Source organism: Homalodisca vitripennis, chromosome 4, assembly GCF_021130785.1.
Source record: "Homalodisca vitripennis isolate AUS2020 chromosome 4, UT_GWSS_2.1, whole genome shotgun sequence".
Taxonomy (NCBI): Eukaryota; Metazoa; Arthropoda; class Insecta; order Hemiptera; family Cicadellidae; genus Homalodisca; species Homalodisca vitripennis.
Window position 1 is genome coordinate 56476374 of NC_060210.1, and position 20586 is coordinate 56496959.

The 20586-nt window shown below is 34.2% G+C and overlaps 1 protein-coding gene across 2 annotated transcripts in view; it reads left to right on the forward strand.

Moving 5' to 3' along the window:
* Positions 1 to 20586, forward strand: part of LOC124359333 (casein kinase I) — a 79649-nt gene that overhangs the window by 18051 nt on the left and 41012 nt on the right. For both annotated transcript variants that reach the window (XM_046811998.1, XM_046811997.1), the window contains exon 2: positions 580 to 686. In XM_046811998.1, the coding sequence (XP_046667954.1) occupies positions 580 to 686 (107 nt within the window). The remainder of the gene's footprint in view (positions 1 to 579; positions 687 to 20586) is intronic.

Sequence of the window (20586 nt, forward strand, 5' to 3'; positions counted from 1 at the left end):
TGATAACACTTTTGAGCCCAGACTAGCTGTCATGGCACCGTTCCACGATACAAGGCCAATGGATTAATAACCACATTGTCATCTACAACGCCCTTAACAACTCTAATTAAATTTTGTTCCAATTTATGAAGGTTTATCTCGTCTTCATTATTGTCATTAACTGTTTGATATCTCATTGCAATCAACTTGCCTGTGTACAGACGCCACAGATCCATTTCACAGGATCCTTTAAATCCATGACTTTCTTGTAATTCCTTACATTTATATCTACACATAACGAATGATACCATTTGTTACCAAATGCGCTGCATCATTCCATCAATGCCTTTATCATAATTTTTAACAATACTTTCACACACAGAACAAACTTCCAAGTCATCACCAACTGCCATCTAGATCACCATCCCTACGTATTGTTCACTATTTATTTTTTCTTTATTAAAACTCCAATTGTCTTTTGAATAAATAAATATTAAATATAACGTATGTTAAATATAATTTGTAAAACGTGTAAGAAAATTATCCAAGTTACTTTTCAAAACATTTACCGATTAATTTACTTGTTTTTTTTTTTTACAGGAAGTAGCTGTGAAACTTGAATCAATTAGAGCAAGACACCCTCAGTTATTATATGAAAGCAAACTATACAAACTTCTACACGGTGGCGTAGGAATTCCTCATATAAGGTAGGTCTTTTTATATTATTTTGGTATTATCTTTGTATAAGTTCTGTGTCTTTTTCTTATTAAAAAATGTAGAATATTCTTTACCACAGCTTTACTGGTATGTTCTTCAAAAGAGACTTATGCTCGAAGCATGTACAACACTAGTAATTTCTCAGCTGGTCAATCAGTTGGCAGCTGTCATGAATCAGTCTTGTTTGTTTATTGTTTGATTGATATGCCATGCCACCAGTAGGTTAAGATAGCTAAGTGATAAACTTAAGTAACTGTAAAATGCAAATGTAGAGTCTAGGGAAATTTCACCTTTCTGCTTAGTGCAACGCCTGAAATCTGACACTGTCACTGACTTTACTCCTGAGATCTGGATTTCAGACACTTGTGTCACATTTCTTAACATCTTGTAACAGACCCACAACCAACCATTTTTGGATAATAAGTACCTACTTTATTTTTATGTAGTTAAGAACTTTCTGCTCTCATTTTGTTTGATAATTTTAATGAAATTTAATAATTTTAGTTGATTTTTATAAATAAAGACACATTACGGACAGGGCGAAAAGTTCACCTCTATGAAAAAACCATAAGTTGATGTATAAAAATGTTATATGATAGTGTTTATTATTATAATAAGCCATATTATCATAAATCTGGCTTTAAACATAAAAGAGTAAATTAATTCTTCATAATTATGGCAAATGCCCAAAAAAGTGAAATGAGAAATTATTTTTACAAACTGATATTTAACTATTCCCAGCCATATATTTATCTAAGACTTTTGATTTCTGCCATGGAATGGCTTTATACCTAAATTTACTATCTATTAAAAAGTTTAATATAGTGGCAGTAAGATAAATATTTGGAAATATCTTTAAATTATGAAGTTATATAATTTTAAATTAAATTGTATTGCTTTTTCATGGTGTCATGAAGTGCTTATCTAACAAGGAAGTTTCCATTTTTAAAATTGGAAAGTGTTTAACAAATAGACAGTAACTTTATAATACTAATTCAGTAGCGTAAAATTCATTTTTTTTTTCATGTACCTTGAGTACTAAATACGTGACAATTCATAAAGTAAATACATGTTTAGCATTTTATACATATATAAAGGCATTTAGAGATATACATTTTCTTATAAAAAGATGTGATCTACAGTCATCTTTCAAATACATATTGTACGAAATTCATATCCATATCTCCAACCATTTTTTGGTTATAAGATATTCCCCCCAAGCACTACTCTAAATACATAAAATTCACCATAAAATGATCAAAACAATAAGATTTGCCTATTTTTCTATCTTTATGAAAGGTATTTCAAAGGGCTGTTAAATTACATTTTACTATGAATTATAAAAATATGCAGTAATCTGTAAATTCTAATTGTTTATATTTTATACTCAGTAAAAATTTTCTTATGTGAAAACCTATACCAAATAATTTACCCAACATCAAGAACCATGTTGCCTGTGTATAAATGGAATTAAGTGAAAAAATTTCAAGTTCGTAGCTTAATTCTAACGGGAAATAGACCGAAGAAGAATTTTGACAGAATCCTTAGTGATAGCTAAAAAATGTAAGAAATTTCAAGTTCGTAGCTCAATTCTAACGGGAAATAGACAGAAGATGACTTTTGACAGAATCCTTAGTGATAGCTAAAAAATGTAAGAAATTTCAAGTTCGTAGCTCAATTCTAACGGGAAATAGACAGAAGAAGAATTTTGACAGAATCCTTAGTGATAGCTAAAAAATGTAAGAAATTTCAAGTTCGTAGCTCAATTCTAACGGGAAATAGACAGAAGATGACTTTTGACAGAATCCTTAGTGATAGCTAAAAAATGTAAGAAATTTCAAGTTCGTAGCTCAATCTTTCCTCGAGATATCTAACGGGAAATAGACAGAAGAAGAATTTTGACAGAATCCTTAGTGATAGCTAAAAAATGTAAGAAATTTCAAGTTCGTAGCTCAATCTTTCCTCGAGATATCTAACGGGAAATAGACAGAAGAAGAATTTTGACAGAATCCTTAGTGATAGCTAAAAAATGTAAGAAATTTCAAGTTCGTAGCTCAATCTTTCCTCGAGATATCTAACGGAAATAGACAGAAGAAGAATTTTGACAGAATCCTTAGTGATAGCTAAAAATGTAAGAAATTTCAAGTTTATAGCTCAATTCATTTTAAAAATATCACCCTGAGTATTTGTTAACGCTCAGTCAAATTCTATGGAGGGACATGCACTAACATTGAACTCAACGTTGCCTATATGTAAATGAAGCTTCATGCAATATTTCAAGTCTGTAGGTAATTTTGTTCTATAGATATGTGAATAGACAGACAGACAAAAATGAAATTTTTCCAGCCCCTGGAATGATAGACTTTGCTAATCATAAATATGCTAAGTGATATTGATATTAGCATATAAAAAAGGGTCAACTCATTTTATACAAATAGAAACATGAAACATACATGGTTGTGTCCACAACCCACTCCTTTCTTCAGTTACTCTAAAGGTAATATTTTTCTAAAAGTATAATGTAACCTGCTAGGTTGGGTGACTTACCTATTAGGGCATTTTAATGGGAACACCTAATGTTTGTATTCAGTCATTATGATATGGCATTTAAAATAAACTACAATATGGATAAAACATAACAACTGTTATTTTGTATATTAAAATTGTAATATATAACTTAATATATCTCAGTTCCAGTAATTGTTGAATAGAATTTAAGTTAAACTCTGGTGTTTATAGGTAATTACTTTAGTCAAAATCCCCATATTTTCTTTCCCTCTTGATATTAGACATATTTCTTAAACATTCAAAAACGTGTTTTTGAGTTTATTTAGCTGCATATTTTAGGGAAATTGTGCATGGAAAGAATTTTTACTAAAGCTAATTATAACTTTGAAAAACTGTTATACGATTCAAGCAACACAACAAATTGAGTGTTTGAATACACTAGCAACAGTGAACTGTGAATTACGATCCAATGATAGATACCAGTGCGTAGTGGATCTGTGTGAGAGTGACGTAGTGGATCTGTGTGAGAGTGACGAACTTGCCATAACCATTAACCACTGAGATAAGGCAAAGGTAGCTCGTAATTCACAGCTCACAAATAATCTATTGTTAGCTTATCTAACTTTACATTGTGCTATGACGTATTCTCAATCGGAGTTCATGGAATGTTTTATAACAGCTAAATCATTTTAATATACTAGTATGCATTCAGTCAAACCTTGGTAAATAAATATGGAATGCATTAACATTTTTAAAAGATTCCATTATCAGGAAGATAAAATGTATTGTGGCAAAATTGTATTTAGGGATCATTGAATGGTACAGAGAAATTAAAGTTGTAACATAATATTTATGTGGTTTATATATTAATCAATATTTCTAAGTACAAGTTTATACAATTTCCAGTATAAGGCTTGTTGTTTTTACGAAAATATTATCAATTATTAACTGTATTATCAATACAGTTTTAATAAATTATTCCCTATACCTTTCTTGGTTATATAGCCTTTCTGATAAATTTGGAACAACCCATATATTATGTTGGTCATATTTAAAACAATCACAAATTACAGATTACGAAACAGACCTTAGTAATTTTCACTTTAGATAACATGCGGCGAGATCCTTGATAGCTTCTAAAAAAAGGATGGCAAATACTAGAATTAACGATATATTATTCAGTTTAGAACGCCGAGGCTAGCAAAACTACAATGGCTGCTGAGAGTAGTCAGCGCTATTTATTCTTGGCACATCTGATAAGACGAGTGTTCTTATTTTGAGTCGCACTGCATCCTGAACAATAATGCGACTCCCTTGCATTGGAGTAAATATGACCAAAAATGTAATCTGTTGGCCTTGTGTTGGTTGGGCAAATATTGTAAAAATCTCCTTTCGTTTATAATTTAACGTGCTATACATTGCGGACGTGGTCGTGGGAAGTGGAATAAATTTGCTAAAGATGCTTGTTTCACTACTATTCGCATTTTGTTAGTGACGATTTCTGTTATAGCAAATGTGGGTTACCTAAATCACAATTAACCCTCCAACTGGCAGTCATTTTTTCCTGTAGTGCCGGCATGTTTTCGAGCCTCGTGCAAGGGTTTTTTAAAAAATTTATTAAAAATATAAATTAAAAGTAATATATATAGAAGTATATATTTTTGTGTTCAGAATTAAACATATAATAATATTAATATTTAAATTTGGCCTTAAAGAAATTTTTACTAAAACTTTTTTTCCATGAAATTCAAAATTTACATTTTTTTTTTCTTTATTTGGGGGGACCATACCTAGCAAACCAAGTTATAGTAAGAAAACTATAAAAGTGAGAGTACCATTGTGTGTCAAATTTATTCTAGTTTCAGAAACACATAAGCATTATACAAATTTATGAAACTATAATAACACTATATAACAAAAAGCAGCGATGCGCATAAATTGTGAAAATAGGGTGTATATGTAAGAGTTTGCTAATAAAAGTTTTACTAATACAGTTTTACTTCAATACATGTTATATTGCATATTTTATTACTCAGAATGAAGTAAAATATACAGCAGTAGTAAAATAAATTCCATAACTTTTTTTTGAAGAGTCGAAAAAAGTTTCATTTTGTCATTACTCAAAACTTTAGCGAAAAATTTTCGAGAAATTTATTTATTCTAAAATAAATTTATTTGCACTACTGCAATATTTAAACAATTCACCACACACTAAACACAACACTAAAACACAAATAAACCTACTAAAACTTACTAATAAACACGACTCGTCACATCAACAACTCAGACGGCATCGACAACATGGCGGTCACATCTTTTACGTTCCAAACTACGAACTTGGTACGTTGCAACTACAATACAAAAAGGAATAAAACTATAGTATTCCTTATGCTTTTTTCCCCCAATCTAATGGTGCATGAATCGAATCGATACGTTGCCGGAATATACTGTTATGAGTGATTATGCAAGGGAATGTTTGTTTATCAAAATTTTGACGAACAACAATCCGCTAAGGGTTATGTTTATCAAAATTTTGATAAACAACAGTTGGAGGGTTAAATCTTTTATCAGCACCTTCGGCCAAAAGTTGATAATAAGTATTGATGTGAGCTATATTGAGTTGTAAACGGTATCAAATTAATAGTTTGATTTGGAAGACGGAAGTCTGCTGAATTTTAGGTTACCGTGACCACGGGTGTAGGGCGGGCAGGTGAGGTGACCTAGTTTGTGCGCCCCCGCTCCCCGCTCCCCCCATCTGCCTACACAGTACACTACAGTATACACATCGACCCGCTCACTCCCCACTCCCTTCCCTTTGGAGCATCAGTTTGCTCTCTTAGTACCTAGTGATGCACTATCACTCTTACTCTTGCGTGAACTAGGATTTGTAACCAAAGCTGTGTTACTATCAGATATGAACTTGTATTCTGAATTTACAATTTACTTTTGGCAATGCGTTAATGATAAGATTATTTACGATATATACGAACAATTGCTTCAGAATTAAGGGTCTAGCCTCTGCTACGTCCAAAATAATTTTCTGATTGACATTAATGCACAGAAACTTTCCCGTCAAAATATATTTCTTTTGCAAATATCCCACGCAGCTTTCAGAAAAATATAATATGCTAAAAAGTATAAAATAAAGCAACATAATTATTTATTCTCTGTTTTTAATTAAAAAATGTACGAAACTCTTACCAACATTAATTTATTCAGTAATGCTGACAGTTTTAGTTATTTACTCCAAATTAAGTGGGGATATAAAATACAAGGGCTATCCAGAAAGTAACGGGCGTTTTTGAAATAGTAACGAACGGACGCCATATTGGTGTCAAACACTGGCGTTCAGTTAGAGTTGGGAAATACCGTTATTTGTCAACTACCCTAATATCAATCACGTAATATCAATAACGTGGTTACTTGATATTATGTTCCAGTAACCTGTTACCGTGATAACGTGTTACCAGCCGACCAACGCTCGGTATTAGCATCATGCTGTTACTAAACTGACGTTATTAAGTTGCAAGTATGATTCACACTAAATCTACGTGTGTGGGGCTAAATAGACAAATTATACGAAAAATGAGCTAAGTCAGTAAAATGTAATCTTAGACTACTTTGAAATATACTAATTATAAACTGGTTATTTGCAATTTTAACTGTGTACAATACAATTATTGGTTAGTATAAAAAAACTTAACTAAAAAGTCACTACAGTGTCAATATTTAGATTAGTATACTACTTTTAATTAGGCTATTTATATAGTTGAGATGAGACCGATATTATAATAAATTTATAATATTTTTTATATTATTTTATATTATATATTTTAATAATAATATAATATTTTATATTTATATTATATTATTTTTATAATATTTATAATATAATAAATTTATAAACGATTTATAATAAATGATAAATGAGAACGAACAATTGAGTGAGAATAAGTTAGGTTTGTTTCAATGTTTTCCATAGACAAGTCTTTGTTTCTATTTTGATAAATATATTTTGTTTGTTTCTACTTATTTATTTCCATTTGTTATTTCATTGCCTGTCACTCCCTCTCCCGTACTATCCAGATCACTCTACTACGTTATTGGTTTCTTAGTAATGTAAAACCAGTAAAGGTTGGGACACACACATAACCGCACCGCGCCCGACACGTCAGTCGGCCGTATGCTGGCCGTCATACGGTGAAAGAATTGCAGCGCAGTTTTCAACCTGCAAGTCCACACATGTCCGCAGCGACACCAGACCGTCGTGGCCGCACCGTGCCCGCACCGTCACCGATATGTTTAGTTTGAATTTTGACGGGCACGGTGCGGTCTACGAGCGGCATCATATGTTGTTTACTGTTCCGTTCTTCTTTTTAAAACTATTTAAGTAGTCTACACGTTCTATTTTAGTGAATTATTTAGTATAGCCTACTAACGCTACATCCTGTGTTCGTGTACAAAATCATATTTATTATTAAAAGTATTACATTTTCTTACCGTAGAGTAAACTAGTCATATTTTCTTATTGTGCATATTTTCTTATTACAACAAATTTGAAAACCATGTTGTACATTAAGTGATTTTAAACAACTAAATTCGAATTATGAAAAATCTATAAACATTTTTCATTAATTAAAAAATAACAAGCATGTAATTATTTGCGCAAAACTCTATTTTTCTTTGATGTATTGAAGTTACTTGACAAATTTATTCCGGTATTTTGTAAGGGTCATATTTAGTATGTTTCTATGACATTTTTATTTTTGTATTCTTTTCACTTCAATAAAGTAAAAATAAAAATATTTTATTTACAATAAGATTTTCAAGCAAGAAAAACCCATGTTAAAAATAAATGTTTATATTTTATTACTTAGAGTAATAAAATATAAAAAAGTAGGTTTCTTTCTTTTTTTTAACTAATAATTAGGCCAATAGATTTACAAAATAAGGGAAATTTAGGTACCCCATAAGAGGCTGTGCCTGTGTTGGGGATACTATATACAAAAAGGGTACAAAATAAAAATAGCGGAATCGAGCAAGAATAAAATGATAAAAATGAGTTATTGTAGGTTATGTAGTAAATAATGTAATATTACGTTTCAAAGTTTAAATTTAGTTAGTATAACTAGTGTGCTGTATTAAACAAAAAGGATTTATGCATGATTTACAATTAATTCAAATATTAGGCTTTACACATGTAACATTAAATATTATATTATAAATAATTATTTTATAATGCTCTAACGTGTCTATTTAAATATTATTATAACTTAGCAGACAAGATTAACCATACACTAATTTATTATCTTAAACATATACTCAATATCATTTTGACCGATCAACCATACTCTAATTTTGTTAGAAAATATATTTATGTTTCTACTATTTTTGACTAATTCTGGCAATAAATTATTTGTCCTCGGAGCTATAAAAGAAAAACATTTGGTAAAATCTGTTTTTTTTGTATGTTCTCCAGTATATATTTTACAAATATTTACTATGTTTTACAAATTATTATAAACGGGCTTGCAACATGGCAAACTCTATAGCTTTTGGGTTTAATACAAAAAACACCAAATATACTGTTTATAATGTATTTGACCAAAATTCACTGCAATGAAACACAATGAACAAGAATTATAGGGATAAAAAATATAACCAAGATAAATATATTTACAAATTTTACATACTAGCTGATTGTACAAAGCTTTACTGTAGCATTGCAATATTTCATTCACCACAGCGATTAATAAAAATAACAACAATGAAATTAACAATTATCTCAAGCAATACTTAATCTTCCGAATATTTTTTAAGTATCTGTCACTTCGAATTGAAAAGAAACATGCTCTAGTACAAACAGTGAGATTGTTGCGCTCGGACTGCATACGGACATGTGTGGCCTCACGGTAACCGAGCCGAGCCCGCACCGACAATCGGCCGACTCACGTGTCGGGCACGGTGCGGTTATGTGTGTCCCAACCTTAAAGCGTTACCAGAACTCAGTTCCTAGCCTCATTGCTTGCACGGTAATAGCCTCATCGGCTGTTACTCAGTAACGAGGTTACTAACAACACTAAACTACTGCAATCTTGTAGTTGTGTGTTTGGATAACAATTTACTTTAAAAAGAAATTATATTGCAGATCTAGAAGGTAGTTTTATTGATTTGTTTGGTGTCACTAAGCAATAGAAAATGTCCAGAAAAAAAAAACAGTTCCATTCAAAAACCTTAAGTTTAACGACATTAGGTATATATAATGAATATAGCTTTTAAAGTGATTTATCTTAATAAGTAATTTTTATGGTGTATCAATACTGTATTTATATATTAAGTGTTAATTGCCTGTTACACAAGTACAGCAAAATATGTTGTTTGAAGTGGTAAGTGTACAGGAACAAGGGGTGCTGGCTGAATTTATTTCTAACGGTGAGTCACCAGTGTTCCCCTTATGCTTGCTACAGCAGGGGGTGGCTATAACATGGGGAGGTGATGTAACAATTATACACCGCACAGTCATGAGCCGAGCTGATCAGATTTCTCAATAGACTCGTGGCAACGCTTACGAACTCGTAGCTCAAGACTGACCACCCTGGCTTCCGACTATACGATGATATGGGAAGTTGATGACGTTACTAACGGTGACGTAATAACACTCGGTTCTAAGCTGATGTGATTTTTTAATGACTGTGCGGCACCGATTGCTCACTCGGTGCTCAAGACTCGCAAGCCTCGCTTCCTACTGTAAGGTGATATGGGAAGTTGGTGACGTTACTAACGGTGACGTAATAGCACTCGGTGGGGTAGTTGATGACTAATAAAGATGACGTAATAACACTCGGTGCTGAGCTGATGTGATTTTTTAATGACTGTGCGGCACCGATTGCTCACTCGGTGCTCAAGACTCGCAAGCCTCGCTTCCTACTGTAAGGTGATATGGGAAGTTGGTGACGTTACTAACGGTGACGTAATAGCACTCGGTGGGGTAGTTTATGACTAATAAAGATGACGTAATAACACTCGGTGCTGAGCTGATGTGATTTTTTAATGACTGTGCGGCACCGATTGCTCACTCGGTGCTCAAGACTCGCAAGCCTCGCTTCCTACTGTAAGGTGATATGGGAAGTTGGTGACGTTACTAACGGTGACGTAATAGCACTCGGTGGGGTAGTTGATGACTAATAAAGATGACGTAATAACACTCGGTGCTGAGCTGATGTGATTTTTTAATGACTGTGCGGCACTGATTGCTCACTCGGTGCTCAAGTCTCGCAAGCCTCGCTTCCTACTGTAAGGTGATATGGGAAGTTGGTGACGTTACTAACGGTGACGTAATAGCACTCGGTGGGGTAGTTGATGACTAATAAAGATGACGTAATAACACTCGGTGCTGAGCTGATGTGATTTTTTAATGACTGTGCGGCACCGATTGCTCACTCGGTGCTCAAGTCTCGCAAGCCTCGCTTCCTACTGTAAGGTGATATGGGAAGTTGGTGACGTTACTAACGGTGACGTAATAGCACTCGGTGGGGTAGTTGATGACAATAAAGATGACGTAATAACACTCGGTGCTGAGCTGATGTGATTTTTTAATGACTGTGCGGCACCGATTGCTCACTCGGTGCTCAAGTCTCGCAAGCCTCGCTTCCTACTGTAAGGTGATATGGGAAGTTGGTGACGTTACTAACGGTGACGTAATAGCACTCGGTGGGGTAGTTTATGACAAATAAAGATGACGTAATAACACTCGGTGCTGAGCTGATGTGATTTTTTAATGACTGTGCGGCACCGATTGCTCACTCGGTGCTCAAGACTCGCAAGCCTCGCTTCCTACTGTAAGGTGATATGGGAAGTTGGTGACGTTACTAACGGTGACGTAATAGCACTCGGTGGGGTAGTTTATGACTAATAAAGATGACGTAATAACACTCGGTGCTGAGCTGATGTGATTTTTTAATGACTGTGCGGCACCGATTGCTCACTCGGTGCTCAAGTCTCGCAAGCCTCGCTTCCTACTGTAAGGTGATATGGGAAGTTGGTGACGTTACTAACGGTGACGTAATAGCACTCGGTGGGGTAGTTTATGACTAATAAAGATGACGTAATAACACTCGGTGCTGAGCTGATGTGATTTTTTAATGACTGTGCGGCACCGATTGCTCACTCGGTGCTCAAGACTCGCAAGCCTCGCTTCCTACTGTAAGGTGATATGGGAAGTTGGTGACGTTACTAACGGTGACGTAATAGCACTCGGTGGGGTAGTTTATGACTAATAAAGATGACGTAATAACACTCGGTGCTGAGCTGATGTGATTTTTTAATGACTGTGCGGCACCGATTGCTCACTCGGTGCTCAAGACTCGCAAGCCTCGCTTCCTACTGTAAGGTGATATGGGAAGTTGGTGACGTTACTAACGGTGACGTAATAGCACTCGGTGGGGTAGTTGATGACTAATAAAGATGACGTAATAATACTCGGTGCTGAGCTGATGTGATTTTTTAATGACTGTGCGGCACCGATTGCTCACTCGGTGCTCATGACTCGCAAGCCTCGTTTAATACTGCAAGTTATATGGGAAGTTGGTGACGTTACTAACGGTGACGTAACAACACTCGGTGCTGAGCCGAGCTGATACGATTTCTCAATGACCGCGCCATACCGCCTGCACGCTCGGAGCCTTGAGCTTGCCTGCCTGGCCTTCGGTAACGAGGTGATGTGATGCCCGCCGTACACCAGAGCTTAGTATAGAAATACAATGATATGAATTTGTAGACACGAGGTATTGAGTAACTGCACAAGGGTCAATCCATTTCAAATCACCCAATAAAAATAAAATTTGTTGCTCAACATTTTTAATTTGCCTAATTTTTTTATTATGAGTTCCCTATGGGTAGACAATCACAAAACACTATTTGAAAAAATTTTACAAGCCATAGTTTTTTCCTGGCGGCCATTTTTAAAATGGCGGTTTTGCAGATTTTAGTAAAATACGCGATTTGCGAAAAGTTTAATTGCCAAGCTATTTTTAAAGATATCAGAATAATCCAAAAACCAGTGTGTTCAGCATAAAATGAACTTCAATTTGACATTATAATAATGTTTCTTTTGTGCAAGGAAGTCAGTCAAACTTGTTCTGCAAAATCTCGGAAGAAAATCATCAATTGTTACTTTTTAAGACCATAAAAGTTTAAGAAGGAAAAGAGACTCACTACTAATATTTTATTTCTTTGTTGAAAACTAATATAACTACCTACTGAAAAAGTTTTAGCCCTGAGAATGCTCTCCTTTTTTTTCTAGAGCTTTTCAAAAATGGCCGAAAGCCTAATAATGTCAATTTTCTAGGGTTAATAACTAAAAAGGGACTGAATGAAAATAAATGAAAATTTTACAGAATGTTCTTTATACAAATAGGAATATCTCATAAAAAAATTATGACTGAGACTTAACTACATTTAGAGATATACAGCATTGAATTTCAGTTAAACGCGCTACCCTTTTTCTCGCTTGTGCGGTACCAAGTTAGAAACAAGGGCTTGTTTAAATCATTATGTTAACAATAAACTTATATTTAATGCTCAAAAAATTATATTCCTTATTTAAACCTACTTAGGATTTACAATAAAAATTATTTAAAACCAGAAAATACTTTGTTCCTTAAAAGGGTTTTAAGGGACTTTTTTACTTGAAGTTGAGCTATCAAAACATAGGCAATATCTGGTAAGAGAGAGACAAACACTCTTCAGTGTTGTCAGGCTAATGTTAGGCACTATGTATAATAATTCATGATATAATCTAAATATACGTTTTGTCCATTTTTAATTGTTGGTGAAGGACTTCGCGTAAATGTTCTAACGTTTTGCAATACGTGGCGTGAGTAAGGTCTCCAGAAGAGATGTCCCTCCGTTATGGTTTTTATTACACTGGGTAGTCCAATTCAAGGTTATAGATAACATTTCGTTCATCTAATTCCGTAAGTCCTCTTCCCATATCGAGGTAGAGAATGCAACTTAACAGCGTCTTAATTTACCTTAAAATTCAAATGTTTGAATTGCAAATCGATGACTGTTGTGTTTAAGAGCCCTAGGAGTTCTTAAAGTAAATACTCAATTATCGGACTAAGTACATAACTGTGTAACATGATGAACATTGACTTCTATATCCAGGTGTCAAGAAAAGTACCTATAGGCAGTAATTTATTTTGTTAAAACCAAACGCTGTTTCTACATATCAATATCAATCTTACTTAAATCGTACACTTTCGTTCGTAAGGAAATTGCAATGGCATTTGCCTCATCAGCCGTTGTTTGGAGGGACTGTAAAAATTTCCAAATCAAAATCATATAAAATCTTGATTGCTCATAACAATATAACATGACATGGAACATTGTCATAATTATATAATATTTATCAAGACTTTTGTTCAAAATGTATTCAAATGCTATATAAATAAACATGGCTATTAAAAAATACAATTTAAACAAATGTATTTTTTATTGAGGTTCTTATAATATGTATCAAGACTTTTGTTTAAAATATATTTAAATGCTATATAAATAAACATGGCTATTGAAAAATACAATTTAAACAAATTTATTTTTTATTGAGGTTTTTAAATTTTGCAATATATTTATAAGAAAAGCGTTCGCTTGATAACAGAAGATAGCCCGTGTACTGATGTACACAGCCCGCTGAGTCGCTGTGGACGAGGATGTAGTGCAGTTGCGCGGTGGTTTCGGGTTCGCGGCCTTCGCTTGTATGGCATCGCCATCGCTGTGGTGGCGAGGCGAGGCGGAAGGAAGTTTTTCCACAAGGTCAGTCGCTAATTTGCGGTTTAGTCTGCATTCGGTGCGACGCAAAAAAGATTCTTTTACCAACAAAAAAATGTACATGTAACGGTTCTTCAAACGAAAATGTCAATCGATAATGTTTTATAGTAGGAAACATCCACTACACCAGAGAGAAGACGAAGGTGGGATGATTCTGTACATGCACAAGTAATCATTGATTTACAATATCGCTTTAAGTGACATAAGGAGCACTGTCCTTACTTCCTCATGTATATTAGTAGTTTTTATACAATCATAATATGGTTTTTATATGAGAACATAGACTATTTCGAGGTTTCCTTTTTAATTATAAATTATTAGCTTCGTGGTTTCCTCCCAAATGAATTCTTGTATTTTATGTTTGAACTTTGATATCCTGAGCGGATATTTGGAAAAATGTATGATATTCATGTACGTTTAAAATTCACCATGCTACAATACTTCTAAGAGTAGCGATTGTAACGTTTCGGTCTTGCAAAGTCTCACTAAATCTATTATACAGGTGATGCCTACATTATACAATATTATATATTGTATTAATGATTAACTTATATAGTATGATTCTTGTTAGAATATAATTATTTGGATTTATCTTCCTTTCTTTAAACATGAAATTGCCAGTTGAACGCAAGCATTACATTTTCATTGCTTAAAGTAATTGGTTCAGTGTTTTAAAATTATTTTTAAAACATTAGTCACAGCTCTGGGAGAATCCATTCCTTGGAGGAAAGAAAAATATAACTATTGTAAATATTTGGATCTGCACAGGAGTAATCGCAGGATTTAACGTTGGAACATGTTGTAATGCGGGTCACAGAAAAATTTCATCATGGGTATAAAATATGACTGAACTAATGACATGTTTATTTATAAAATGCAAATTTCTTAAGCAATATTTTGTTGTAAAACGAAATTTACATTGTATTTCAATACTAAAGGTTATTTTCTTAAATGATAAACTTAAGAACATATATAATTTTGATGGTTTGGTTTAACCGACTATTGCCACTTCTTGTATTAAGTTTTTTAAATAGTAATCGTATCGATATTCAGTTTGATGTTATTGTTATTCATTACCTTTTTGCAGCATTAAGCCATAAATAAAACACACCATTCATGCAGACACCAGAGGCGTGAATTGCATGTTTATATATATATATATATATATATATATACCGATATATATATATATATATATATATATATATATATATATATATATATATATATATACCGATATATATATATATATACCGATATATATATATATATATATACCGATATATATATATATATATATATATATATAAGTTTTTCATCGCATACGTATACGGATTTACTTAATGATCGTGTCATGCTATGAAACGATAGATCGCCACGTTAAGAGCCATGGGTTCGACGACCTGGACCACTAGGCGGGGAGTTTCCGGCTGTCACGAAACGTAAACATGGCCGTGCCACCCCGCCCTTCCCTCCCCAATCACATACTGCCAAGCCGACATTTCTAATAAACTTGATACCTGGGGTTTAGGTTATCAATAGTGTATTTGCTACCAGATACGTACAATACTAAATAAGTACCCAAATGTCTTGACTATTGTAATAATTAGTACTATTACCAATAAAGTTTTAATGCTGGTTAACATTTTGTTAGCTTTGAAGAATATGGCATAATGTTGTATTTTATCCCAATTTTTTTTGAAGCAATATATTATCTTGAATAGTAGCCTAGTAGCTTTGTCATAGCTCTATAAAAAACTATTTGCAGCTGTTTTATGTGTGCTAGATTTTAATTTTAAGTTTTCAGACTTTAATAATTGCAAAGCTGTTATTTAAATATATATCTGGATTCTGCTTTATTCTCACCTATCTCTTATTTATTTTTGTATATAACATTTCATAGGTCACAAACCGTTGTAACTTTCAGCAGACCCTGTAATAATGTATTTTACGTGGTCGATTGTGCATTAGCATATAATTTTACTTCTAAGGTAAATAAAAAGTCGTACATTTTAATATAGTTTACATTTAAATGATTTAATGCAACATTAAAACATACAGTGAACGTCTTAGTAATATCAGATAACTAATGCCAAAAATATATATTTTGTTTGAAAAAGTCCGATTTAAAATTCTTGTAGAATAGAATTATAGATGAGGAAATTTATATTGTCAGCTGTTTGTATCCTCGGTGTTAATATTCATCTCTCTATTAATAGCTTTATGTTGACGCTTTGTTTAATGTGTCTGACCACCTTTTATTCTGTTGATTTGCGTAAAAGTTTACAACAGTTTTTAAATTGCTCCGATTTAGAAAACCCAATAAAATTGTTCGAAATGCAGATATGATGTAGATCTTTATAAAAAAAATTAAATCTAAAATAATAATATAGCTAAACAATACAACCTAGAGATTATAAAAGAAGTAAATTGTAACTTGTACTAACGTTCTACCTATTGTAATGTGTAAGTGTAAACAATTCTCTCTGTATCGTCATGATTACAGCCGTAATCCACGAAATTTGGCTGTGACGTTCTACAAGTGAATGGCAAGGTCAAGTTTGCTGTGGCCAATTGCACGAAGGGGGAGGAGCTTAGGGCCAAGGTCTTGTACTACACAACTTATAGACTGCTTGAGGTTGAACGGATTTTAAGGAAAATTGGAGTGGGCGTTCATAACATAAAATCAGGATTGTTTCAGGACACTTTTTAGGCTGAAAACAATTATATAAGAAAATTGCATCAGACGTCTTGTAGTTAAATATGTTAAGTCAGAATTAACATGAATGTTTTATAGAACAAATAAAACAAGTAATAACCGAGGATAGCTCATAACCGGCATTGAAGCCAAGAAGGTGGAGCCAGTTTTAAAGCAACTAGACCGTTTGGGATTGGATGGATGGATGGATTAACCAAGGGTGGTTTGGCACAAACAAGTATGGAAACAATTACCCTATATGCATTTCCTTTCGTTAAATTAAAAACATTGGTATAAATTGTACAAAATAAAATAATAAAACCCAGAATTGTTTCTTTAAATTTTTTTGAGCCAAGAGATTGGAGCTCCAGAATAAAAAGTAGTTTCCGCCCGACTAGACTTGCCAAAGTCCGCTAATTGCCAGATGTCGGGAGTAGACTAGACCCAGAAATCAGGGCCTTTCCTTAGAGCTGGGGAGATCCCAGGGGCCGAGAACTGTCAAAAGGACAGGAACTGCCGATGCTTCTAGATGCGGATAGGTTGCAGGGGCCGTGATCTTACGTAGGCCAGAAACTCAATGAAGCCGGGAGCCTCCTAGTGCTGAGAACTCTCAAGGAAGGTTATAAGGAAAGCTAATGAGTTACCAGAGACTGGGAGGTTCTAGAGGACTGGAGCTACTTGAATTCGTGAGCTGCCGTTGGCCAACAACTAATAGTGGTCGGCAGTTGTCAGAGGCGGAGAGCTTAGAATGTCGCATAGTTAGTATAATATGTTACATTTTAAAAATTTCAGTATAACCTTCTAATGAATTGCAATGTAAAATTACAAAAAATTCTGGCCGATGAGTCAAAAGGGGTTTTGTTAGTTTTTGTATAGTCATCAATTTGAACTGTTAAGAAAACTTGTATCGACCAATATAGGTAAAAATGTATCTTGTTATGCAGTCGAATTAGTAATGTCCGTTGAAGATTTTATCAAAATATGACAATTACTTCATATATTCACTTGAGTTGTATAATAACATAAATGCTCACATCCTAATAATATTATAAATGCAAAAGTGCCTCTGTTTCTTTGTTTAGTTCTCATGATTAAACTACTCAACCTATTTACTGACATATTACTTGGACATTCTTATGGTTCCTGGGATGAATATACGTCTATTCTTATTTCGAAAATCACTTCGGGCTACGCCCGTTAAAGCAGTGAAAAATGCCGTCTTGGTCTCTAAAGTGATGTAATATTAATTGAAACAGAGGGTGCAAACCCTAAGGGATTGCGTGCGAAGACGCGGATAACTGCTAGTATAAACATAAAATAAACTTGTTAGTATAAATTTCCTTTAAATATTTCCTCATTTACTGATGTAATCTAATTAAAAACTGCTTTATATACATACTTTTAATGTGTACTGTTTGATAGTATAGTATACGTATTTTATCATAAATGACAGACTCAAAATAAGTTACATACAAGCTAAACGAGATTTAATCATTATTTCATTATTAAGTCATTGAACAGCTTGGAATTTTGAAAGAACCCTTTATAATGTCTATCTTATTTCTCGAAGAAAGATTATGTTCAAGACGAAGAAGGTACAGTTAGCAGATGGAAAGAAGATTCACATATGGGTTTACATTGACTCAGCATTTTGTTATCCTCGTAAATCCTCCTTTATACGATGTAAAACTGGAAAGTTTTATACAAGTAAATATTGTAAAGTGTAACTTTATCTTTATTTAAAATTTTAAACATACTCCTTTTCACTTTCACTTCCTCAAATGTTATGTTTACGGTTAATGGTCTGTGTTGACCCTTAGAGCCAGGTTGCGGTAGGTCTATCCGTCGAGAATCCGATAGCGAGTAGTCCTGAGATGTAGACCCGCAGGACCGTATAATGTAGACTTGGCACCACCGCTTTCGGTACAGGGTCTGCGTTGCCTGGAACCAGATGGGGTTGACGACGGCTGGGATGCAGTGGGCCAGCTATGTGGGCAGCCGCAGTCGCAGCCGCAGCACAGCAACCAGTACAGTAAGGACGCGCGGTGTTGCCAGTTGTCTGCCCGTGATTCAACGGCAACGGGTCGCGGCAGAGGTCAATAATCGCCTCACTCACTTCAATCTCTGACCACAGCCGCAACTTCTCTGCTGTGTGCTATACTGTTTCGTGGTGATTTCGCAATCCTGCGACAATCAGATAATCAATATATTATACTGTTTGATATCGGTTACAGTAGATAGCAAATGGTGGGAAAAAGAACACTGTTCTTTGGATCTTACCAAATCTTAGCATTTCTTGTATTATCTGTTGTTAGAAATCGACGGGGAATATCTCGCTGCCAACGACAATGCGTCATGTAACGGCACTGTTCACTTATGGTTTCCGAGCCAGCCAGCTCTGGTAAAGGACATTGAGAGTTTTACCCCATAGGATCAATGTTGATCCCTCAAAACATTTTTTACGTCCTTATTTTTGGCAGGCTTTACTCGGACAACCACATTGATGCAAAATAATTGCTATTGGTTAAAAAAATACTGTTCCTGATGCCGTATTGACATGGTTGACAGTAGCTGTAAGTTTTATAATGGAGTTGTTACCAAAAAGTGTGCAAACTCCAGGAATGGTAGAAGCCTGGTGTGATAAAGATGTTTGATAAAACAGTCAATAATAAACTGTGCCAGTTGGCAGATTGTTGTTGCAAGTCGGTCACGTCACTGGTGGCCTTGACTGTTATTGTGGCTTTATCAGAGCAACTGGCGTATCAAAACATCTTCTCTTGACCTCTCTTGGTCGACGACGTGGTCTTTGTCACAAGGGTAGCGACGGCAAGAAATTAGTTGAAACTACTCGTAGAAGAACAATCAAAGCAATGCGGTTCTGAACTCAAGATTTGCCTCAGCTATGTTATGACAGTTGTGAGCTTTGGTCATACATTGGTGATTGGCAAGCTAGCCGAAATAGTGCGTGACATGTACATGATGGATGACAGATTTGATCTATTGTCATAACCGATGTAATGCATGTTGATTTCTCGGAGACAGAAGTAAAACTGAATCGACAAAAATGGAGACTGTTATTCACACCTCTCTGCATGATTTTTATCGTAACATGTTTGTAAAAGAAAACAACGTTTATAATTTGTTTACAACAACAGCTTCGTAATTTAGCATGAATATAATTATTACTTATTACCCGGTATCGAATATATTTGAACGGTTTCTTTCGTCAGCAGTAAAACTCGACTGGTTCAGAAAAGCTGAGTGAATTTAGCGTACTTCTCAATACTCGTCATCGCGTCAACATGTGCCGTGTAGGAAATAATACATCTCTTTGAACTGTATTGTCAGACTTTCATGTGAAACGGATATACCTTTTGGGTCAAATTAGTCTAATCATTATATTATTATATTAATGTTTATTCCATTATGTTAAAAGTGCAGAAACCATTATAAAATTCCTTCATGCCGGGACCTTTCTTATAACACAATTCATCCATCTAAGCCCGTTTCATTAGTAGGAACCAATAACAGAATTTGTACATTATATAAATCTTATACGTGACACAAACAGAATAGTCTCCACAAAGATATTTTAAGTATCTCTATTACAATAGCTGCCGTTTTCCTGTGACGTAAATTACGTGTCTATGACGGTGCTGATAACACTGGCGGCGGGGAGTGAGGTTGTGAATGTCTAGGTGATAAGGTTTGAGTTGGAGTGTCTCCGTATACTTCCCAGTGCTTCGTCGCTGATCGAAATTCGAAATGCGTGTTTTAATATTCTAATTAGTTATTTAGAAAACTCTTGACTTTTTTTGTTTTTTATCGATTACTTATTCAAATAGTACGTACTT